Source organism: Hippopotamus amphibius, chromosome 14 (assembly GCF_030028045.1).
Source record: "Hippopotamus amphibius kiboko isolate mHipAmp2 chromosome 14, mHipAmp2.hap2, whole genome shotgun sequence".
Lineage (NCBI taxonomy): Eukaryota > Metazoa > Chordata > Mammalia > Artiodactyla > Hippopotamidae > Hippopotamus > Hippopotamus amphibius.
Window position 1 is genome coordinate 67,881,063 of NC_080199.1, and position 18,982 is coordinate 67,900,044.

An 18,982-nucleotide genomic window follows, 5' to 3' on the forward strand; every position below is an offset into this window, starting at 1 on the left:
CCAGGGAAGAGATAAAGGTGGCCGCCAACCCCCAAGGATACAAACCCGCGCCCGCCGGCCTGCCACACTCACTTGAACCCGGCCGCCATCTTCCGCCCGCGGGTCTGCGCCTGCGCCCGCGCCCGCGCCTGCGCCTGCGCCTGGGTATCCCCGCGCCTCCGGCCCGCGCTGCCGCGCCGCTTCAGCACTTTCAACACTGATGCCTGCGCCCCTCTCCCGCTGCCTGATTTCTAGAAGGCAGGGTAGAAGTGGAGCCGGGCGGAGCGCGCGGGGTGAGGGTGGTTTCCCTCTTACCTTCGCTTCGACCGTCCTCAGCCGGACGCCCCTCTAGGTTTCTTTGCCTTTGACGTGTTTTAACGAATCGGCTACTAGAGAAGCGACGAGTGCCTGTTTCGAGATATTCTGGTTAGCTCAAGAGTTTCAGAGAAAACCGACCTTATAGCAAAGAATCACGTGTTGAGTGTGGAGTATTATTGCAGTGTTTCAGCGTCCTTTTCCAGCCTCCTTTTTTAGGCTCGCCTTCTCCCAAGTAAAAGCCTCCCTGCTCCAGCACCGAAGAATTACGTAAAATTTCTGTGCGCTGGTTATCCGCACCAGGTTACATTTTGCAGGTGCCGGGAACGGGCTCCAGAGAAGCTTTTGTTGCAGACTGTGTAGTGACTCTAGACCTCCACCTCCCTCCTAGATGGGATTGCCAGATAAAATACAAGGCAACCAATTCAATTCGAATGTCAGATAAACAAAGAGGTCACCCAAAATCGTTCACGTTATTAGTCGTTACGGGAAGGTGGGGGAGAACTGGGAAAGTTTTCGAAACAGGCAGTGGTGATGGTTGCAGGAGGTTGTGAATACACTGAATGCCACTGTAGTGTATACATAAAGTGGTCAGCATGGCAAATTTTATGTTTCATCACGATTTTAAAAAATTAATATACCAAACACTCTTAAACGGGCGGGTTGTGTGGTGAGTTATATTTTAATGATGCTGATAAAAGGTGATTCTTTGCCTATCTGAAATGCAGATCAAGTGGGCGCCCTGTACTTTTACTTGCTAACTGTGGCGACCCTGCTGCTGTGGAACAGATACCCTGCCCTGTTCACGGAAAGAGCGCCTCGCACACAGCTGCCTATTCTTCGCCTCGCCGCGCGGCGGCACTGTGGGCGCCGGGCGCCGGGCCGGCGCGGCCTCTCTGCGGGCGGGAGGCGGGGCTGCGCGGTCGCACTTCCGCGTGTGTGTAGACGCGGGGTAGGACAGGCGGCGGTGGCGGAGGCCGGGCATGGAGGATGGCTCCGCTTCTGCTGCAGCTGGCGGTGCTCGGCGCGGCGCTGGCGGCCGCAGCTCTGATTCTGGTGAGGAGAGGGGTTGGGGACAGACGCGGGGCTGGGCTCACTGCTCTCCTGGAGACTCGGCCCCCAGGCACCCTCTCCTCCGCGCTGTCCGCTTTTCGACGTGTCCCTTGCACCATGCTTCCCCCAAGCCTTGACCCCAGAATTGCCTCTGGGTGAATTTCACACCCTCTTTCTTCCTTCTTTATTTTTATTTTGGAACTCTATCTCCCTGCCCAGAACCTAGTACTTGTGTTCACTGGGACATGCCCACCCTGTCTTCTCTGGCCCGGCCCCCTGGTCTCCGGACCCTCTGCCCAACCGCCCTCTCTCAGCCCGACCTCCAAGATTTCCTCCCGGGTCTGCAGTCGCTGTAGTTCTGGACCCCAGAGAGTGTGTGCTTTCTAGACACTGCCTTTCCTGATGCAGTTAAGTAAATAGAAAGTGGGGACAGACTGACAAGAGCCATCTGTTACAGATTGGAGAAGTCAGCAGATCAGGAAGACCCACTAGGGACACAGAACAAGAGAGACAAGGCTTGGTCTTAACCAGACGCCTGGCGGTCGTTTATGTCCCAGAATTCAACTCCCTAAGTTTGCTGCCTCTAAATCAGACAGTACAGTAGAATTCAGACTCTGATTTTCTTTGCTTTTACTGTGGAAAAAGAAACTTTGTAACACTTGCTATAGTATAACATCGGTAATAGGAAATTTGCCAAGTGAACTTTCTCTCCTGTAATTGGAATGGGCCTGCTGTCTAGTTAGTAAATGGAGAGGCTTCCGTTTCCTTGACATTGAGGTTAGCAGCCTAGGTAGCCTTGCCAGGAAGACCACTTTGCCACCTTGCCAGAATTTACAGCTTAGAAGTAGTTTAGATGGAGAAAAATCGACGTATCCTGACTTCTTTAGTGTTTGTGTCTGGGTGAGAGAAGAGTTCTCTCTTTCCCTTAATAGTATATGGAGACTTGGGGGAGGTTTCAGGTTTTGGGTGGGGCAGAGCTTGATAGAATCCTAGACTGAAACTGCCTTGTACTGACTCTGTTGTGCATATTTAAATGTGTACCTTATGAGATTGTACTGGAAGTATTTGATCCTATTCGCTGGAAGTAGTTTATAAGAGCTACCATTTATTGAGTTCTTACAGCATGTTGGGTATTGTATTCAGCATTCAACAGGGATTATCTCATTTGATCTTTAAAAGGACAGCTGACAGAAATGTTACCATTAGCTTCCTTTGGCAAGGAAGCCGATGTTGGAGAGATGAGCTTGTGTATGCAAATGTCACTCAACTAGTGGAACTTCATTTTTTTTTTAAATATATATCTCCCCACTGTCTCCTCACCCCACTTCCTTTCTGAATTAATTTTAAAGCAAATCCAAGAGATAACATTTTATCTGCAAATCTTAAGCATTTATCTCTGAAATTAGGACCCCCTTTTTAAAATATAACCACCATAGGGTTATTGCAGTTTTTTTTTGAAGTTTAACATTGTTCAATGATTTCAAATACCCCATCAGTTCAGATGCCTCTTGTGTGTGTTAGTATAATTGGTTTGTTCCATTCAGTATTCATACCCACTTAGAACTTGATTGATAATGCCTCAAGTGTCTTAAACTACAACAATTTCTTCTCCCTTTTTTTTTTTCTTGTCTTTAATAAGCAATCATTTGCCCTGTAGAATTTCTCACAATCTGGACTTTAGTGATTGAATCCCTTAGATGACTTTTAACATCTTACTCTGTCCCCTGAATTTCCCGTAAACTGCTAGTTACATCTAGAGATTTGAGGAAATGCATGTTTGAATGTTTTAATCAAGTATGTGAGTGATGCTGATTACTTCCTTTTGTGTCTTATCGGGGCTTGTAATGTCTGATTTTCTCTCGTGTTGAGGGATTCATGGGTTCAGTTGTTAGCTTGACCCACCGATTATGAAGTTTGTCATTGACCTAATGGTTTTAGCAGTCATTGGCGATCACTGCCTAAATCCATTATTTCATAGCACATTGCAAAGTGGAATATTCTAATTGTATCATTCCTTTCTTGTGTATTACCTGTAATTTTATAATGAAAAAAATTTTCATCCTCGGCTATTCAGTTACCCAGAAATAAGGAGTTCACAAGCAGGGGACTGACTGGTTTGAATTTTGAAGTCACGTCCAGACCATTGTTAATGGACTAAGCCAGTAAAATATTTCACCCCAGGGGGAAAAAATCACGCAAATGGTGTAATGTAACAAATGTTTAAAAAGGTCAACATAACACAATTTCTTATTAACATATCTGCTTTTAGATTTCCTTTGTTGCATTTATAACTGCTACAGAAATGCCACACCTTCATCGCCATGAAGAAGAGAAGTTCTTCTTAAATGCCATAGGCCAGAGGGAAGCCTTACCTAGCATACGGGACTCGCCTACCAAACAGCTTTCTGTTGTCGTGCCTTCATACAATGAAGAAAAACGGTGTAAGCCCTAGTTGATTTTTTTGGTAAAGGGTAATTTGGGAAGAAAAGGAAACTTAAAGTACGGACTTTGCCAGAGGGTTGCTACTTGTGTGCCGTAAGGAGTGCACAGTTGGCAGTTGTAGTTCAGAAGAGAAAGAATAAGTATTAGCAGCAGCGCCAAGTCTACGGCTGAAGTGTTCTAGAGGAGTGATGAGCAGTAGGTGAACAGCAGACAAGTGGCCACTGGGAGACAGTCCAGGAGGGACTTGTTAGGTTATTCAGGATTTTTCCATATGTAAACTCTGTGCTGGGACTGGGTAAGTCATTTTCAAAAGCCATTTTTAATATGTTTTTTTTTCTTTTAAGTGCCTGTAATGATGGATGAAGCTCTGGGCTATCTAGAGGAGAGACAGGTATTGTGTTTTCTCTTCCAGTATGATATCTAATTGAAACTAGAGTGGGTCACCCAGCTGTGCATCCCAGGCTAGATCCACTATGATAGGCAGTGCTGGCCGTGCTCGGGCCATTGTGGTCCTGACCTCTGTGCTCAGTGTATTGCCACCCGTCGCCATTTGCAGGCAAGCCCAACAGTTAGCACGCTACCTCCAGAACAAACAGGAAAGCTGACATTTCTCTTCTGTGCCCTCCCTCCCACTTTTTATCCTCCCTTGCCTGATGATATACTTAAAATCGAGAGAGAGTGTTTGCAGACTTTGTATGACAGCACAACTCTATTTGTGCTTTTATGACTTTTTAAGTAACATGTTTATTTGAAAAAGAGCTATCATTGGGGTGAAGTCAGCTTGTATGTCTTTACTATTCTGAAGAGTCCCCCCTCACTTATTTTCCTCTGCTTTCTCCGCATAAAGAGAAGAAAAGTAGCATGTGTCCCTCTTCTGTAATCAGCTGCCATTGGACTCTCTGTGGAGAGTTTAAGAAAATAAGTAAGCTTTTAGGCTGGTTCTTTTTTAAAAAATTCTTTGTTTTGATTTACTTTGGTTTTAAGGTTTTTTGTGTAAAGGGAAAAGAAAAGAAAATTAAAGAAAGAGAAAAAAATTAAAGAAGAGAGGAAGAGAACTGAGCCCTTACATGAGGCCTCTGCCTCTTCTATTACATGCAATCTGCACCAGCCATGTAGACTAGGTTTTTTGTTTGTTTTTGTTTTTGTTTTTTAAGAGAAAAACAGGCCCAAAATGTTAACTTGCTTTAGGTGATAAAGCTAAGAAGTGGTGCAGCCACTTGAAATTTGCACCCTCTGACTTCAGACCTCATAGGCTTTTCCTCGTGCACCTCGTAGCTTTTAGCAGTGCTCAGGGCCACCACCAGCAAGGTGCAAAGCAGCCAGGGAGGAGCAGGAGGCCCATGGAGACTTGATCAGCGTTCACCCTCTACTCCCACCCAGTCCCTCACCTCTTTTCTGTCCTTGGCCTTTTTACTTCATGTGCTTTGTGCACTTATATTCATATTTATACACATCAACACTAAAGCAGTTGTTTTTTAACTTCTTTACAAGTTTATTAGAATTCTTGATGGCAGTGACGCCAAATGGTGGTATTTTATTTTTGCTTCTTGCAGAAACAAGATCCTACGTTCACTTATGAAGTGATAGTTGTTGATGATGGCAGCAAAGACCAGACTTCAGAGGTAAGTAAACTTGCTTTAGAATTGCCAACAGATGGAATAATTCAGCAAATGAAAAATCATATTTCCACTCGTCAGAGAACCCTAAAGCCATGCCAGATACTCTGCAGTTAACATGCGTGGGTAGCAGAAAAAGCAGAGGGATTTCGTACATGGGAAGCTGGAAGACACACCTGCTGTTCCACTGCTCCGTGAGACCAGGGAAGCGTGGATGGTCACCACATGGGGAAAGAGTACATGTAACAACAGCTCACCTTGGCCTCTGGGGAACCCTCTTTGCCCACCAATTTATGGTTCCTTTTATTCTAAGCATAATTCTTTTCTTTATGCTCCACCTTAACTTACCGTTTCTAAAGCCGTCATGCAAATAGGAAGAAGCCTTCATATCTGCCCCTGGGGATTGGGCATGTCATTTGGAAACCCCACACCCCCATCTAGATTGACCCAGGTGGGTGACAGTATCTTAGGGCTTTTCCTCTCACCTTCCTGCTTTCCTAGACCTGTAACTCCTGGGCCCTGGTGCGTTAATCTTTGCAGAAGGACATGTATTTAATGTTGTCAGTGATCCTGATAAATCACTCTCCAAAAATCTAAGTATTTTTGTTATTAAGACTGCTTTACATTTTCTTCTTTGAGATTCATGTTTCTATAATAAAAGATTCCCTTTTGGTGCTATTAATATTCCTGTTAAAATAGCAACATAATAGCCCTTAAAATAAATATTCAGGGAAACATCTATTCACTTGATTGTTCATCAGTTATGATTCTTGTTAACTACCAGTTGTGCAGGAAGTGCTGGACACTGTCTGGACCGTGCAGGTACACACACCTGCCCCCTGGTGTAAGAAGCCCCCAGGACAGTCAGGCAACACGGCTCCAATTTCTGTAATGCAGGTGAAAATGGAGCCAAAGAGAAAGATGCTGAAAAGAAGTTGAGAGAAAGAGAAGTGACTTTTGAACTAAACCTCTAAGGGTGATTATGACTAGGAACATGGAGGATAGTATATTCAATTTTTTTTTTTTTAAAGTGTTAACAAAGGCATAGAGGCCAGAAAGTATTGGTGGGTCTGTGTTAGGAAAAGCAGGTGCTGCGCTTGGAATAATATGACATGAAAGATGAACACAAGCTGTCCAGCAGCTTATTAGTATATGAAGGGAGTGGCGTAGAAAGTCAGCATTGGGCGCCTGCCGCTGAGGTGACAGAGCAGCCTCACCCCAGCTGAGAAGAAGCAGCTTTTCCTGAAGAGCATTTCCTTTGAGGCCCTTCGGCACCTGAGTGGCAGGCTGCTCTCTGGAAGGATCTGAGAGGGAGAGGTTCTCACTTGTTCCCAAGGTTGGGAGAAACAGAAAACTTGAAATCATTGTTCATAGAATTTTTTATTTAAAAAAAGAAAAAGAAACTCTTTTCCCCTAAGTTGAGTATTTATTCTCTTCTCATAATGCATTTCACCCTGAGGGATATGAGAAAAAAATTTAGATATAGTTCTTATTCTTAAGGAATTTTAAGCTAAGGAGGCAAACTTTATGCCAAAGTACAGAATAAGAGAGCATTGCAGTTGTACAGAGATATTTATTATACCCTCAAATAACATAGGATGCCAGAAAGGTAAGCAAGTGTCAGGTGCCGCAGTGTTCCGCAGGGCACACTGAAGCGTCAGTATCTTTGTAGGCCAAGCAGGTGGACCTCAACAGTGTTTGCTTCCTTCAAGGCCAGATCACGTGCCCTTTAGAAGGAACCCTCATCCTCACCTGGTCAAGTGCTTTCAGTGCACTCAGCTACGTGTCCAGTGACTTCGTCTTCCTGGTTTAAGTCTCGTGATGACTGTCAAGCTTTCTGCCACCTCAGAGCGAACATCTGCAACTCAAGTAAATGTTCTCTGAATAGACATTTCTTGAGCCATTAACATGAGTCAAGGGCTAGGACTGGTGCTAAAATACAAAGATGGAGACCTGCCTCTGCCTTCCAGGAGTTCACATTTAATCCTGGAGACACGCTCCAGATGTACAGAGCACAATGTGTTTGATATTTTCGTCAGTTAGAAAGTGTCTCACGAGGGGAGCTTATGTAATAGAAGGCGTTTAATTATCTCATACACCAGGAAATCTGGACATTCTCGTCTCAGCATTTGGAGTGTCACGTGGCTGGATCCACATCTTTTCCGTTTTCACACACTCCCCTATCACCAGATGGGCATAGCTCCAAATATCACTGATCTCGAAGCAGTAAGAGACAGCCAGGAGGTTAAGAATTATCTTTGTGTGCCTCTCCCCTTTTTTAACCAGGAATAAAAATCTTCACCAGAAGCTCCTGCCCTCCAGCAGACCTCCCCTGGAGGCCATAAGCCAGAACTTTGGTGACATGGCCACCCTTGGCTGCAAGAGGGGCCAGGAATATCAGTACGCAGCAAAGAGGATTTAGACCAATCATGATTCATCTCCTAGGACTGCACACACTGCCACTGTACAGATTGAGGCCAAAAGAGCAGGCAGGAGGTGGTGTTTATTGGGTAGGCAGCTATTGGTGCCACCACAGTCCTGTAATAGGAGTATGCACGAAGGACCGTGGCTGCACTTGCCCACTGAGATTAATCAATTCCAGGCCATGTGTCAGGTACTAAAATATTAATCCTTGTCTTTGAGGAGCTCACAGCTGAGTGGGGAGGGGCTACATTTCACTACTAAGTGACTGGTGCAGAGATGTGGATAACAAATACAGATCACTGTTCTGTGACTTTGATTATAAACAATAATCAAGTCAAAGTAAAGCTTCTAGCATCCCGGACTCTTGAGCCTGTTCCTAGTGGGGAAGATCCACAGATGAGAGAAGTTACAGTTGAACAGGAAAATGCGTTAGGAACACTTACTATTGGAATTATACTTTCCTTTTTCTGTGGGGAAGGTGATGATGGGCATGGAAGCTAGGAAGAAAAAATGCTGTTTGAGCGGAGTCTGAAGCTGGCCTGATAGAAGTGCAAACACCGGATGAGAATAACTTCACACCTGCCTGTGGAAACGAGCGTCGGAAGGCGAGGGAGCTGCTGATGAAGAGGTCCTGCGGAGGGCCGTGTGGAAGAGCAGAGGGCATGAGCCACACCCCGATGGCTTGAAGCCTGAACGAGGACGGAGAGGTGTTGACAGCAGATACAGATCATGTTTCGTGACTTTGATAATGGATCAAAAGTAATGGCGGTTGCGTAAGATAATAGTGAAGTCAAAGGAAGATGCTTAAGATGCTGGAATTCTGAGTATATTTGAGGCTGAGGAGCCAGCAGAGAGGAAGAGATGGCAGATTCAGAAGAGGACACGTCGTGGTGTGATTATCTGCTGAGAGCGAGGAATTGGAGTGAGAAGATTTGGGGGAAATGGTCTAGGTTACAGACAGCTTCTCTGGGCAGTCAGGTCAGCTGCTGACAGGCGGCACTGGGAGCCCAGTCACAAATGTGTACCAGTCAATTAGCGCATGGCTTTTATCTTTATTTTTTCTAGCAGCTCGGTCGCTTAGACAGAGGAGTCAAGAGAATAAGAGACAGCCACTGCCTGTTCTGGTGTTTCCCCTGCAGGAAAGTGAATTGTGACTTTGACCAAGTAGGTCATTGTCAGATCTTGGCACCAGGAATTCAACAAGTCCTCTCGGCCACCACAATCTGCAGTGGGTATACTCTAGTCACAAAGAGAGGCAACTAGAATAGCAGTGTTTAAGCCAAAATCAGAAACCCAGTTTATATTACTGTCTTGAAATTCAAATTGATTTTGTCCTGACTTTTATATAATTTGACAGGTAGCTTTTAAATATTGCCAGAAATATGGAAGTGACAAAGTACGAGTGATAACACTGGTGAAGAATCGTGGGAAAGGCGGAGCTATCAGGATGGTAATACCTAATTTCAACATTTTTATCTGAATATAAAGGTATTTTGAATAACTTCTTTTGCAGATTATAGTACATGTGTATTCTACAGCTGGCTCATTAAATACCAGCCTTTCAAATCAGTGGTAAATTGCTTCTAATAGTAACTTCATACGTATATGTATATATATTGTGATCAAATAAAAAAATATCTTGCCATAGCTACAACATACTGATGATTCAGGAAAATATGTACCTTGAAGTTGAAAACATTGCCATCTTTGATGTAGTTACCAGATAATAAGATTATGTGATGTTTTTACAGTTTACAAAATGCTTCTGTGTTTTGAGTTTTATCTATATGAAGGTGCTATGCAAAACATAGTAGTGTGAATTAAGAGAAATCTGGGACTTCCTTGGTGGTCCAATGGTTAGGACTCCGTACTTCCACTGCAAGGGCAACGGGGTTCGATCTCTGGTCAGGGAACAGTGATCCCCAAAAGCCGCATGGTGCAGCCCAAATAAAAAAAGATAAATCTGACGTGGTCTCTCCTGATGCAATTTATAGTCCAATACAAAAGGTGATTGTACTTAAAAGAGAGGCACAGATGAAGTGCAGTAGTAATTCCAGGAAAGAAGAGGTTACATTCAGCTAAGGCATATCAGAATCAAGATATACTGAAAGAAATATCTAAAACCCAGATATGTGAAAGAAAATCCAAACAACAGTCCCTTAAATGACATAGAGGTTGATTTATTTATTTTGTGGCCCCCAAAGAAGTCTAGATATAGGCACTCCAGGGCTCATTCAACAATTCCATGTCCTTGGGAACCCAGGCTCCTGCCTTTTCACCCCCCCTTCTGCCTGCCCACCCCGACCACAAGGGGACTCTGGGAGCACCAGCCATTACCTCCACATTCCAGACAGGAAGGGGAAGGGCCGAGGGCAAAACATGCACGCAAGTTAGTTTGCCTATTCTAAGGAGCTTTCCCAGGAGCTCCACCCAGTAACTGGCCAGAACAGTGTCACTGGGCCACCCCTGTTTCCAAGGAAGGCTGAGAAATGTTTTCTCTGACATGTTCATTCTCGGCCAAATCAGGGTTCCATTTGTAAGGAAGAAGGAAAGGATGGGTATTATGTAACTAGCAGCCTCAGGCACCTGAGGAAGATAGCAAATTTCACAAAGGAAATGTCCCTGGAGCCAGGCCTCCAGCGGTGGTGAACACTGGCTTCCACTTGCTGACTGGTTATTTTGCGCTAGACAGCGAATTTACCACGTCAACATAATTATCACATTTCAGCCTCCTCACATCATCTCAGTGAGTTACGTCCTATTATTTTGATTACATAGATGAGGAACTTGAGGCATTGATAGAGAGCGTGACTTCCTCAAGGTCACATAGATGTTAAGTCAAGATTTTGATTGGGTTAATTTAACCCTGAAATCCATGCTCTTCTCTGACCCTGTGTGGAGAAAGATTTGAGAGAAGAGTGTGTCAGTCAGCAGAGCAAGAAAAGACAGAAGTAGGAACTCTGGGGCTATGCATTAGAAGCAGTGAGTTTGCTCTGACAGGGTCACAGGATATGCAGAAAGGAGAGAAAGAAAATAGGATTGATGCAGTATCATCTTGGGCTTTAAATGCACCCACATTTGGTTGCCCACTACATGCCAGGTAGCTCATTAGAGACACCATGATGAAAGGTACCTGTCCTGTCCTTAGGGTATCAGGTGTTCACTAGTTCACACACTTCACTAGTGTTGTAAATGCTCCAGTAGAAGTATGTACAGAATGTTTGCACCACCTTCCACCTGGGAGGAGCAGCAAAGACTCCCCACAGGGGATAAATTGTGGATGGAGTCTTGAAGGAGGGTTAGGAATTCTCCAGGCAAAAGTCAAGGCAGGGAGTTCACAGAGGAGAACATGAACAAAGGCACCACAAAGGAACTGCCAGTGGTATGTGGGGCTTGACTTTAGAGATAGGCCAGAGGGTTAGGTGGGTTCAGATCACAGACTTTAGACTAGAGGCTGTTAGACTTTTACCATTGACAGAGTGACAGAAGCCAGCACAGTGGTGCAGGCAGGGTACAATGAATATTTAGATTATAATGGTGACACAACAGAAGAAGAGGAGAACACAAATGTGAGAGGTATGCAAAATGAGGTAGAATTGTCAGGTGATCGGAGAGAGGAATGTTACCCGTGGCCTTGGTTACCTGAGAGGAGGAGGATGTCATTAGTAGAAGGAGTGAAACACTGACAGAGGAGCTGGTTTAAGAGACAATATGTTTAGCTGAGTTTGAGCCATACCAAGTTTGAGGTGCCAAGTAGTGGTACCCAGGATAGCCTGGTAGAGAGGGTGTGAGAGTCATCCACATGTATCAGCTGAGAGTTGATGCCATTGAATTGGCAAGGAAGAGGGTGCAGAAGAAAGGAGAGCCAGGAACCGAGCCTTGGGGAAAAGAGACACATGAGGAAGAAGAAAAATCACAGCAGTCAGAGGGGAGAGGGTGTGACTGAGTGCACAACAATGGGAGCAGCTAACCTAGACTATCTCCAAGAAGTCTGGCAGTGAGGTGAAGGCTGTCAACGGTAGGACAGGAAAGTAGCCCACATTTAAGAACCCCCTTTTTAAAAAAAAGATGAGGTGGCTTAAACAAGTTTGAGGGCAAAGGCAATCTTCCATTAATGCTATATAACAACCTATAGTTCAGTCTTATCGTGTATCATTGAAGTAGTCCTTTATTGTTTGTGTTTTTTTTTCAAACTTATAGCTGCAGATTTTGTGCCTTGTAATGTTTTTTTCTAAAATGATATGGTGTTCATATGTTAAATATAGCATTTTTATTTCTGCTTTTTTACCCATATAATAATGGATATGATAAAAAAGACATTTCAGATACTAAACAGTAGCCTTATCCTATAGCATAAATGATCAAATTTCTGTCTAGATTTGTATACATATATCTTATCTATAGTCACACTGTTAAGTGACATCAAAGCTGTATCCTACTGTATCAAACCATAAATATATTTACACTTAAGACACACTGTATTCACTCAAATGCACCATGAAAGTAAAAGTTGATGCATAAATTGCTTTTCGGCCTTTTGGCTAAGATCAAGTGAAGAGCTGACGCGTAGTTTATTTCTGTGTGAAATATACACTCATAGAGCCATATTCTGCCCAAAAGACCAATCAGTTTGAAATTGAATGGCATAATTTTGCTAAGTGTCAGGTGCCTTAAATAACAAAATAACATTTGGATATATCCACACTTCCTAAATTTTAGTGACATTCCACATTTTCTTTATTCAACAATTAATTCAAAATACTTTAGATTCCATAATAAAAAATACTAAAGATCTATCATGTTATGATGTATTTCACAGCAAAGCTATCTATATATTTGTTCAATCTCTCCATAAATATGTTCTTCATATGCTGCCCTAAGGAAGCCCTGATCCCTTTTATGTGCCATGATATGTATGCAATACAGATATAATAACATTTATGACAGGTATTTGACATTTTTATTCTTACTGATGCAGCGTATCTTTAGTTTATCCAAATCTGTTTTCTTATCTTGATATTTTCAAAAGTTTTAACAGTATAACTTCACAAAGTTTTTAAAATCATGAAAAAGACATTAGCTGCTTTTGGAAAGATCTTATCAATGTAATTTGTTTTCAGTGAACTTTGGCCTCTTTCTGCCATTTCATACCTAATATTTCATTCTTGGATATTTTAAGTAAAGCAGAACAAACTGATATATCATCAAATTTAACCTTGATTTTAAGCAACTTTCTTTTAATTGAAATTTTTAAATACAGGGTGTATTCAGTTCTCGAGGGAAAAAGATCCTTATGGCAGATGCTGATGGAGCCACGCAGTTTCCAGATATTGAGAAATTAGAGAAAGGACTGAATGATCTACAGCCTTGGCCTGTGAGTAAAAGAATACAGTTTAAACAGTATTCAATAAAGGATAGAGGGGTCTAAAGTAAAATTAAAATGATGTTTACCTATAAGTTAAACAATTGGGAGTTGTGTTGGGGTTTTTTTTTTTTTTTTTTTTTGGTGTGAAATTCCTGTATACAGTCCCACAGAAGAGCTAGTATTTTATTAGAAACATTCACTGATTTTCTGAGGTGCACTTGACAATTACTTGTTTAATATTCTGTCCATCTCTCTCAATTTTAAATTGCTTTACTTTACCAGAGTTTTAATATTTATCATGCATTTTCAGCTGTCTTTTATTTACAAACGTAGACTGAGACTTATAGGTAAAGATATGAAATGAAACTGGATCACAGACTCTTGTTTTTGATGAAACAAACAAAAACAAAACACAGGCAGCAACCTCTCAAAGGCAGCAACCTCTCAAATAAAGATTATGTGTAAGTTCATGCCATAACGTCAAAAAGTGGAGATTGATTTTCACTCTAATGCATTTGAGTTTCATCCAGATTGCTGTGTATATCAGTAATTTTTTCCTTTTAATTGCTAAGTAATATTCCATTCTATGGGTGTACCACGGCTTCTGTATCCATTCAACTGTTGAAGGACGTTTGGACTGTTTTCCAGCCTTTGGCAATTATGAATAAAGCCAGTATCAACATTTGTTTAAAAAAAAAAAGTAGAGGTTGAGGAAAGAAAGAAACTCCTGGTACCATTGCCACCTCTTAAAAGCCATTTAGAGAAAAGGTGAATTTATCAAATTCTGAGCTTTTTTTCAAATATTCCCGATCTGGAAAGAATAAGTTAGCACCCATGGACAACGTCCACTGTCACACTGTATCCCAGGATTTCAGCAGAAGCAGAAATTGCTAGGGCTCTCCATTGTCAGGGCTTCAAGCTGGGTTTGGGTTGATCACAGACCCATTCCTCAGAGAAGTGTACCCTTGTCCTTGTACAGCGCACAACAAACTCATGATAGCAAGGAACCCAAATAACCCAGCAAAGCTGCATAGAGCTTTAGAATGCTCCTCGCTCCCTCCCAAGTATAATCCTCAGGCTTTGAGCCTCTAGTTCAGAGGGGAAAAATAGGTATCACGAAAGGTAGAAGTTCATCAAGGAGAATTCACCTGTGCTGTGCAAGAGCTACCCGTTTTAATCATGTCAAAATGAAAAGAAGTGGCAGCTACACCAACATATTACTACAGGAAAAGAATTAAAGAAAGTTTCATATAAAAGAAAAATGAACCCCATCCGAAGGCCAATGTAATCTAAGGAAAAGGATAAAATTACACAAGAGTATTTTTTGCTAAAAAAAATAACACTAAATGAAAGTAAGAATTCAGCCACAGGCATTTGAAGGTGAGATGGCAATTACAGAACTACGGAAACAAATTGAGGGCCAAAATAAGATCAATAAATGCAACTATCCATGAATGAAATAGACCAAATTTAAACCTGATTATTACTATTATATTTGTTAAAATATTAATATATATTTGTTAATATATTTGTTAAAATAATCCCTATTCATTCAAAAAAACAATTTTAAAAACCACACATATAAAACCTATTAAAGCAAAACTTCCAAAAAACGGAAAATTTAATAATTATGAAAATTCACCTCATATTCCTCTTCCTAGGAACAAATATCTGCTTAATTTCATAGTTTGTGAAATATTGTTTCTCCCTCCACCATCACTCACTCCCATTTTCTTTTAAAGAAATACTAAATAAATTAACTAATATAATTCTTAAAAGAGTTTTGAAAATATCCCTTTTACCTGTGCTAGTCAAAGCGGTGGCCACATGTGGTTATTTAAATCAATTAAAATTAAATAAAATTTTAGTTGTTCTTCAACCTCACTGACCACATTGCAGATACCTGTGGCTAGTAGCTACCTGGTTGGCTGACACAGATGTAGAGCATTTCCAAAATCACAGTGAAATTATTATTGGATGTGTTACATGTTCACTCTTACTAAAAAAGTATTTCTTCTTCCACCTCTTAGTAAATCATGGTAAGCTAAAAGTCCAGCTGGCGAAGTTCTTGGGTTTGATTTCTTAGTTCTCTCCAGAGAATCTACAGAGACTTGATATGTTTCTCCCGTATTATTTCTCTACCTTGGGGACCCAGGAGTGGGAGGGAGAGTGGAAGGTGTCAGATTGTTAGCTGCCTTTGTGTCATTCTACAGTGTAGCAAAGAAAAATTAAATGATTCAGCTAAAGTTAGGGGGTGAACCAGACTATAAACACAGAAAAAAAATGTGAATCTCTTGTAGATGCAGGTCCTCTGAAAACGAAAGAAGTTCTGATGTCATCTTTTTTCCTGATGGTAACCCAATTTACTGCATTGTTACTATAAATGTTGAGTTTTAAAGAACTAAAGCATATAATTATGTTTAAGCTGTTAATTCACAGCCTGTTCTACAGCACCTCAGGGTGTGCCTTATTATTTAAGAGTATCACAGCTCATTTAAATTAGTTTGAACTCAGTTTGTTAAGAATTGTTATCAATATGCATCATAACACTTTTTGGAGGTGGTGGAAAGCAGATAAATGATAGATGATTAAAGTTCCAGTCAACCCAATGAGAATTATCTTTGAATTGGTACTCTGCTGCTGATTCTAACAAAGCATATAAACAGTTGCTCTCAGAAAGCTTACACTCTAAGCCTAACTTGCATAGAGGAATTAGAAAGAGTCTTTTTAATTATTAACATGTTGGTAAACTTTTTCTATAAAGGGCCATATAGTAAATATTTTCAGCTTTAAAGCCATACAGTCTCTGTTGTAAGTAGTAGGCTCTATACATAAATGTATGACTATGCCTGTGTTCCAATAAAACTTTATTTACAAAAACAAGCAGCAGGCCAGATTTGGGCCATGGGCTATAGTTTGCACACAGCACCTTTGATCAAATTCATTTATTTATCCAATATTGAAAACTTCATAACTAACAAGTGAACTTTCAGTCTCTGCTGGTGTAGCTCTAGTGATGCCCAAGCAGCCCATCCACCTCAACTCAGTTAAAAGCTCCTCTTGACATTAAATGCAAATCTGTCTCCTTTCAAGCAGCCCCTTTGGTTGGTTCTATTTTTTGTAGCTGCACAAAACAGTCTGTTTCTCCTTCTTAGTGACAACCCTTCAGAGAGTTAAAGCTGTTTTCCATGTATCTTCCCTATTTGGGGCTGTCAATAGTTACTCTAGTTTTTAAATAGCAAGTTTCTTTTTCTTATCATCTTGGTCATTTTCCACCAAAGTTGGTGAGGATCTGGTTACAACATGACATTGTAACCTCATACAACCAATTTTTTCATACGAGCTGCTGTTGAACCTTGACTCCCATCCTTATACTGGTACAGTTGGTATTTCTCTTTCTGTGTTTCCTTTGCTTTTTGTTTAGGAATGGAAGTGTGGCTCTTAATTTATCCCTATTACACATCAGCATGTTTTCTTTCAGTTTCTCAAGGTATAGGGTCTTATTCTATCTTTAATGCAACTGATATTTCCTTCTCAATTCATTTAAGCCACAAATTCCATAAGCATCGCCTCACATATATTCCCTTAAATCCTAATAAAAATTGACTAGAATAGTTCTGAAAATAATGAATCAGAAACGTGGGTTTCAAAATAGTCAAGTCCCGTAGTGAATACACGACTGACTCACTAGATGGCAGAAGTTAACTTAAATGTCTTTTACAGCATTGGTTTGACAGGCTCCCCAGCATGTTCTTCAGTGGCTTCTACTGTTTTCTTTCTTCTCATCTGATTTAATTGCAACAAGAAATTTGCTGCTACAGCTGACCCTTGAACAACAAAGGGGTTAGGGGTGCTGACCCCTCACCTCCCTACGCAGGCCCAGTTCAACCCTGTGTTGTTCAAGGATCAGCTGTACTTCTTACTTGTATATCCTTTTGGAGTAACCAGGTCACATATTCTAGTCTGATTATTCTTACATGGTGAACTTAAAAATTTTTAAAGTCGCCTGCAGTTCCTCCTCTGAAGATAATTGTTCTTTTAAGGTTCAGAACTATTGTAAATGTGTATAATTTAAGTAGAGCTTTGCATGACAAATGAAATAGGGATTTACATTTAGTTCCAAGGATTTTATTTGTATCTCTTTTAAGTGCAGAACTTTTCTCCCAGCTTTTCAGTGTCCTAAGCTGTAGTTATTCTACCTCTTAATAAAAATATGCTTGATTTTAAGTAATTTTTGAAGCAAAGTATATGATGATCACTTGTTTAGTGGCTTAACTATTTGAAATAGAATTTAAAAAACCCCATGAGGAGGCAAACAGATGGCATGATATTTGTATTCCATAATCATAGAGGCCATGACTTGGATCTTAGATTCTTATTTAGACATAGTTTCAACAAGCTCGGCTTTTAGGTTTTTAAGACCATAAATAATTAAAGGTGATGGATGCGAAAGAGATAAGGAGTAAGAATTACGTTAAGAAAAACTATAGGAAACATGTTAACCACACACAACTCAGTCTGGAGTGATTGCTCACTAATGACTCTGCCTGTTCCTTTGGCCTAAGTGTGGTAATTCTTGGCCAAGTGAGGTTTTGGTACACTAGCATTTCCTGTGTGTATGCATGGCTTGGTTGTTCCTGAAACAAAAGAACGTGACAATTACTGTTTCCCTTTTCTGTGGACCATGTGGGCAGGTCTAAGAGCCTGGTCTATTTGTTTCACCCTCTCAGTACGTGGGTAGATGACCAGGCTTCCAAAAGAGATCCCTTCATTTCCCAAATCATTCATTTTATAGACCAGGCAGTTACACAAGCATTTTTCTAAGATCTTTGTTTAAATCAAAGGAGAATGTGGAAATTTCAAAGGTAGTCCTGAAAACATAAAAAGAGGTAGATTGTATATAATAAAGTTTCAGAAGAAGATCACGAAGTGTGTTTCCCAGACCTCTGAAGGGCAAGGGCTGCCTAGCAGAGCAAGTATTTGTTTAATGCCAGCAAACCTAGTTTAAGAGTGTGTATCTCTTAGACAGGAAGAGCAAACTCTGTAAAGGGCCAGAGAGTACAGGCATACTTTGTTTTATTGCATTTTTGCCTTATTGCGCTTTTCAGATATTGCCTTTTTTTTTTTAAACAAATGGAAGGTTTGTAGCAACCCTGCCTTGAACATGTCTTATCAGTACCATTTTCCCAACAGCACTATTTTTTGGCTAAGTATGTACTTTCTTTTAGACATAATGCTGTTGCACACTTAATAGACTACAGTATAAACATAGCTTTTATATGCATTGGGAAAGCAAAATATTTGTGTGACTCACTTTATTGCGGTGGTCTGAACTGAAACTGCAGTATCTCCAAGGTCTGCCTGTAAATATTTTAGGCTCTGTGGACCATGTATGGTCTCTGTTGCGACATTCCTTTTTGTTTTTCTTTAACAACTCTTTGAAAACCATTTTTGACTCACAGGTCATTCAGAATCAGGCAGCAGTCTGGCTTTGAGCCCATGGGCTGTAGTTTGCCACCCCTAGTCTAGAATATTGAAACCTTAATCTTAACAACCACAATTTTTCCTAACCACAGAAATTTCATAAATTTAATATCCTCATGATTGTCAGGAGAAAATAACTCAATTTATTTTTTATTTAACTTTTTTTTTAAAGATTTTTTTGATGTGGACCATTTTTTCAGTCTTTATTGAATTTGTTACAGTATTGCTTCTGTTTTATGTTTTGGTTTTTTGGCTGCAAGGCATGTGGGATCTTAGCTCCCCAACCAGGGATCGAACCCACACC

The 18,982-nt window shown here is 41.1% G+C and overlaps 1 protein-coding gene across 2 annotated transcripts in view; it reads left to right on the forward strand.

Moving 5' to 3' along the window:
- Window positions 1-546: 546 nt before the first annotated feature.
- The window catches only part of ALG5 (ALG5 dolichyl-phosphate beta-glucosyltransferase), a 40,139-nt gene continuing 21,703 nt past the window's right edge, over window positions 547-18,982 (forward strand). The window contains exons 1-6 of one of the 2 annotated variants that reach the window (XM_057707457.1): window positions 547-1,350; window positions 3,648-3,788; window positions 4,134-4,180; window positions 5,343-5,411; window positions 9,187-9,279; window positions 13,090-13,203. In XM_057707457.1, coding sequence (XP_057563440.1) covers window positions 1,278-1,350; window positions 3,648-3,788; window positions 4,134-4,180; window positions 5,343-5,411; window positions 9,187-9,279; window positions 13,090-13,203 — 537 coding nt within the window. In that variant the 5' untranslated portion in view covers window positions 547-1,277. Of the gene's footprint in view, window positions 1,351-3,616; window positions 3,789-4,133; window positions 4,181-5,342; window positions 5,412-9,186; window positions 9,280-13,089; window positions 13,204-18,982 lie in introns of both variants that reach the window. The other variant, XM_057707456.1, reaches the window with a different exon arrangement.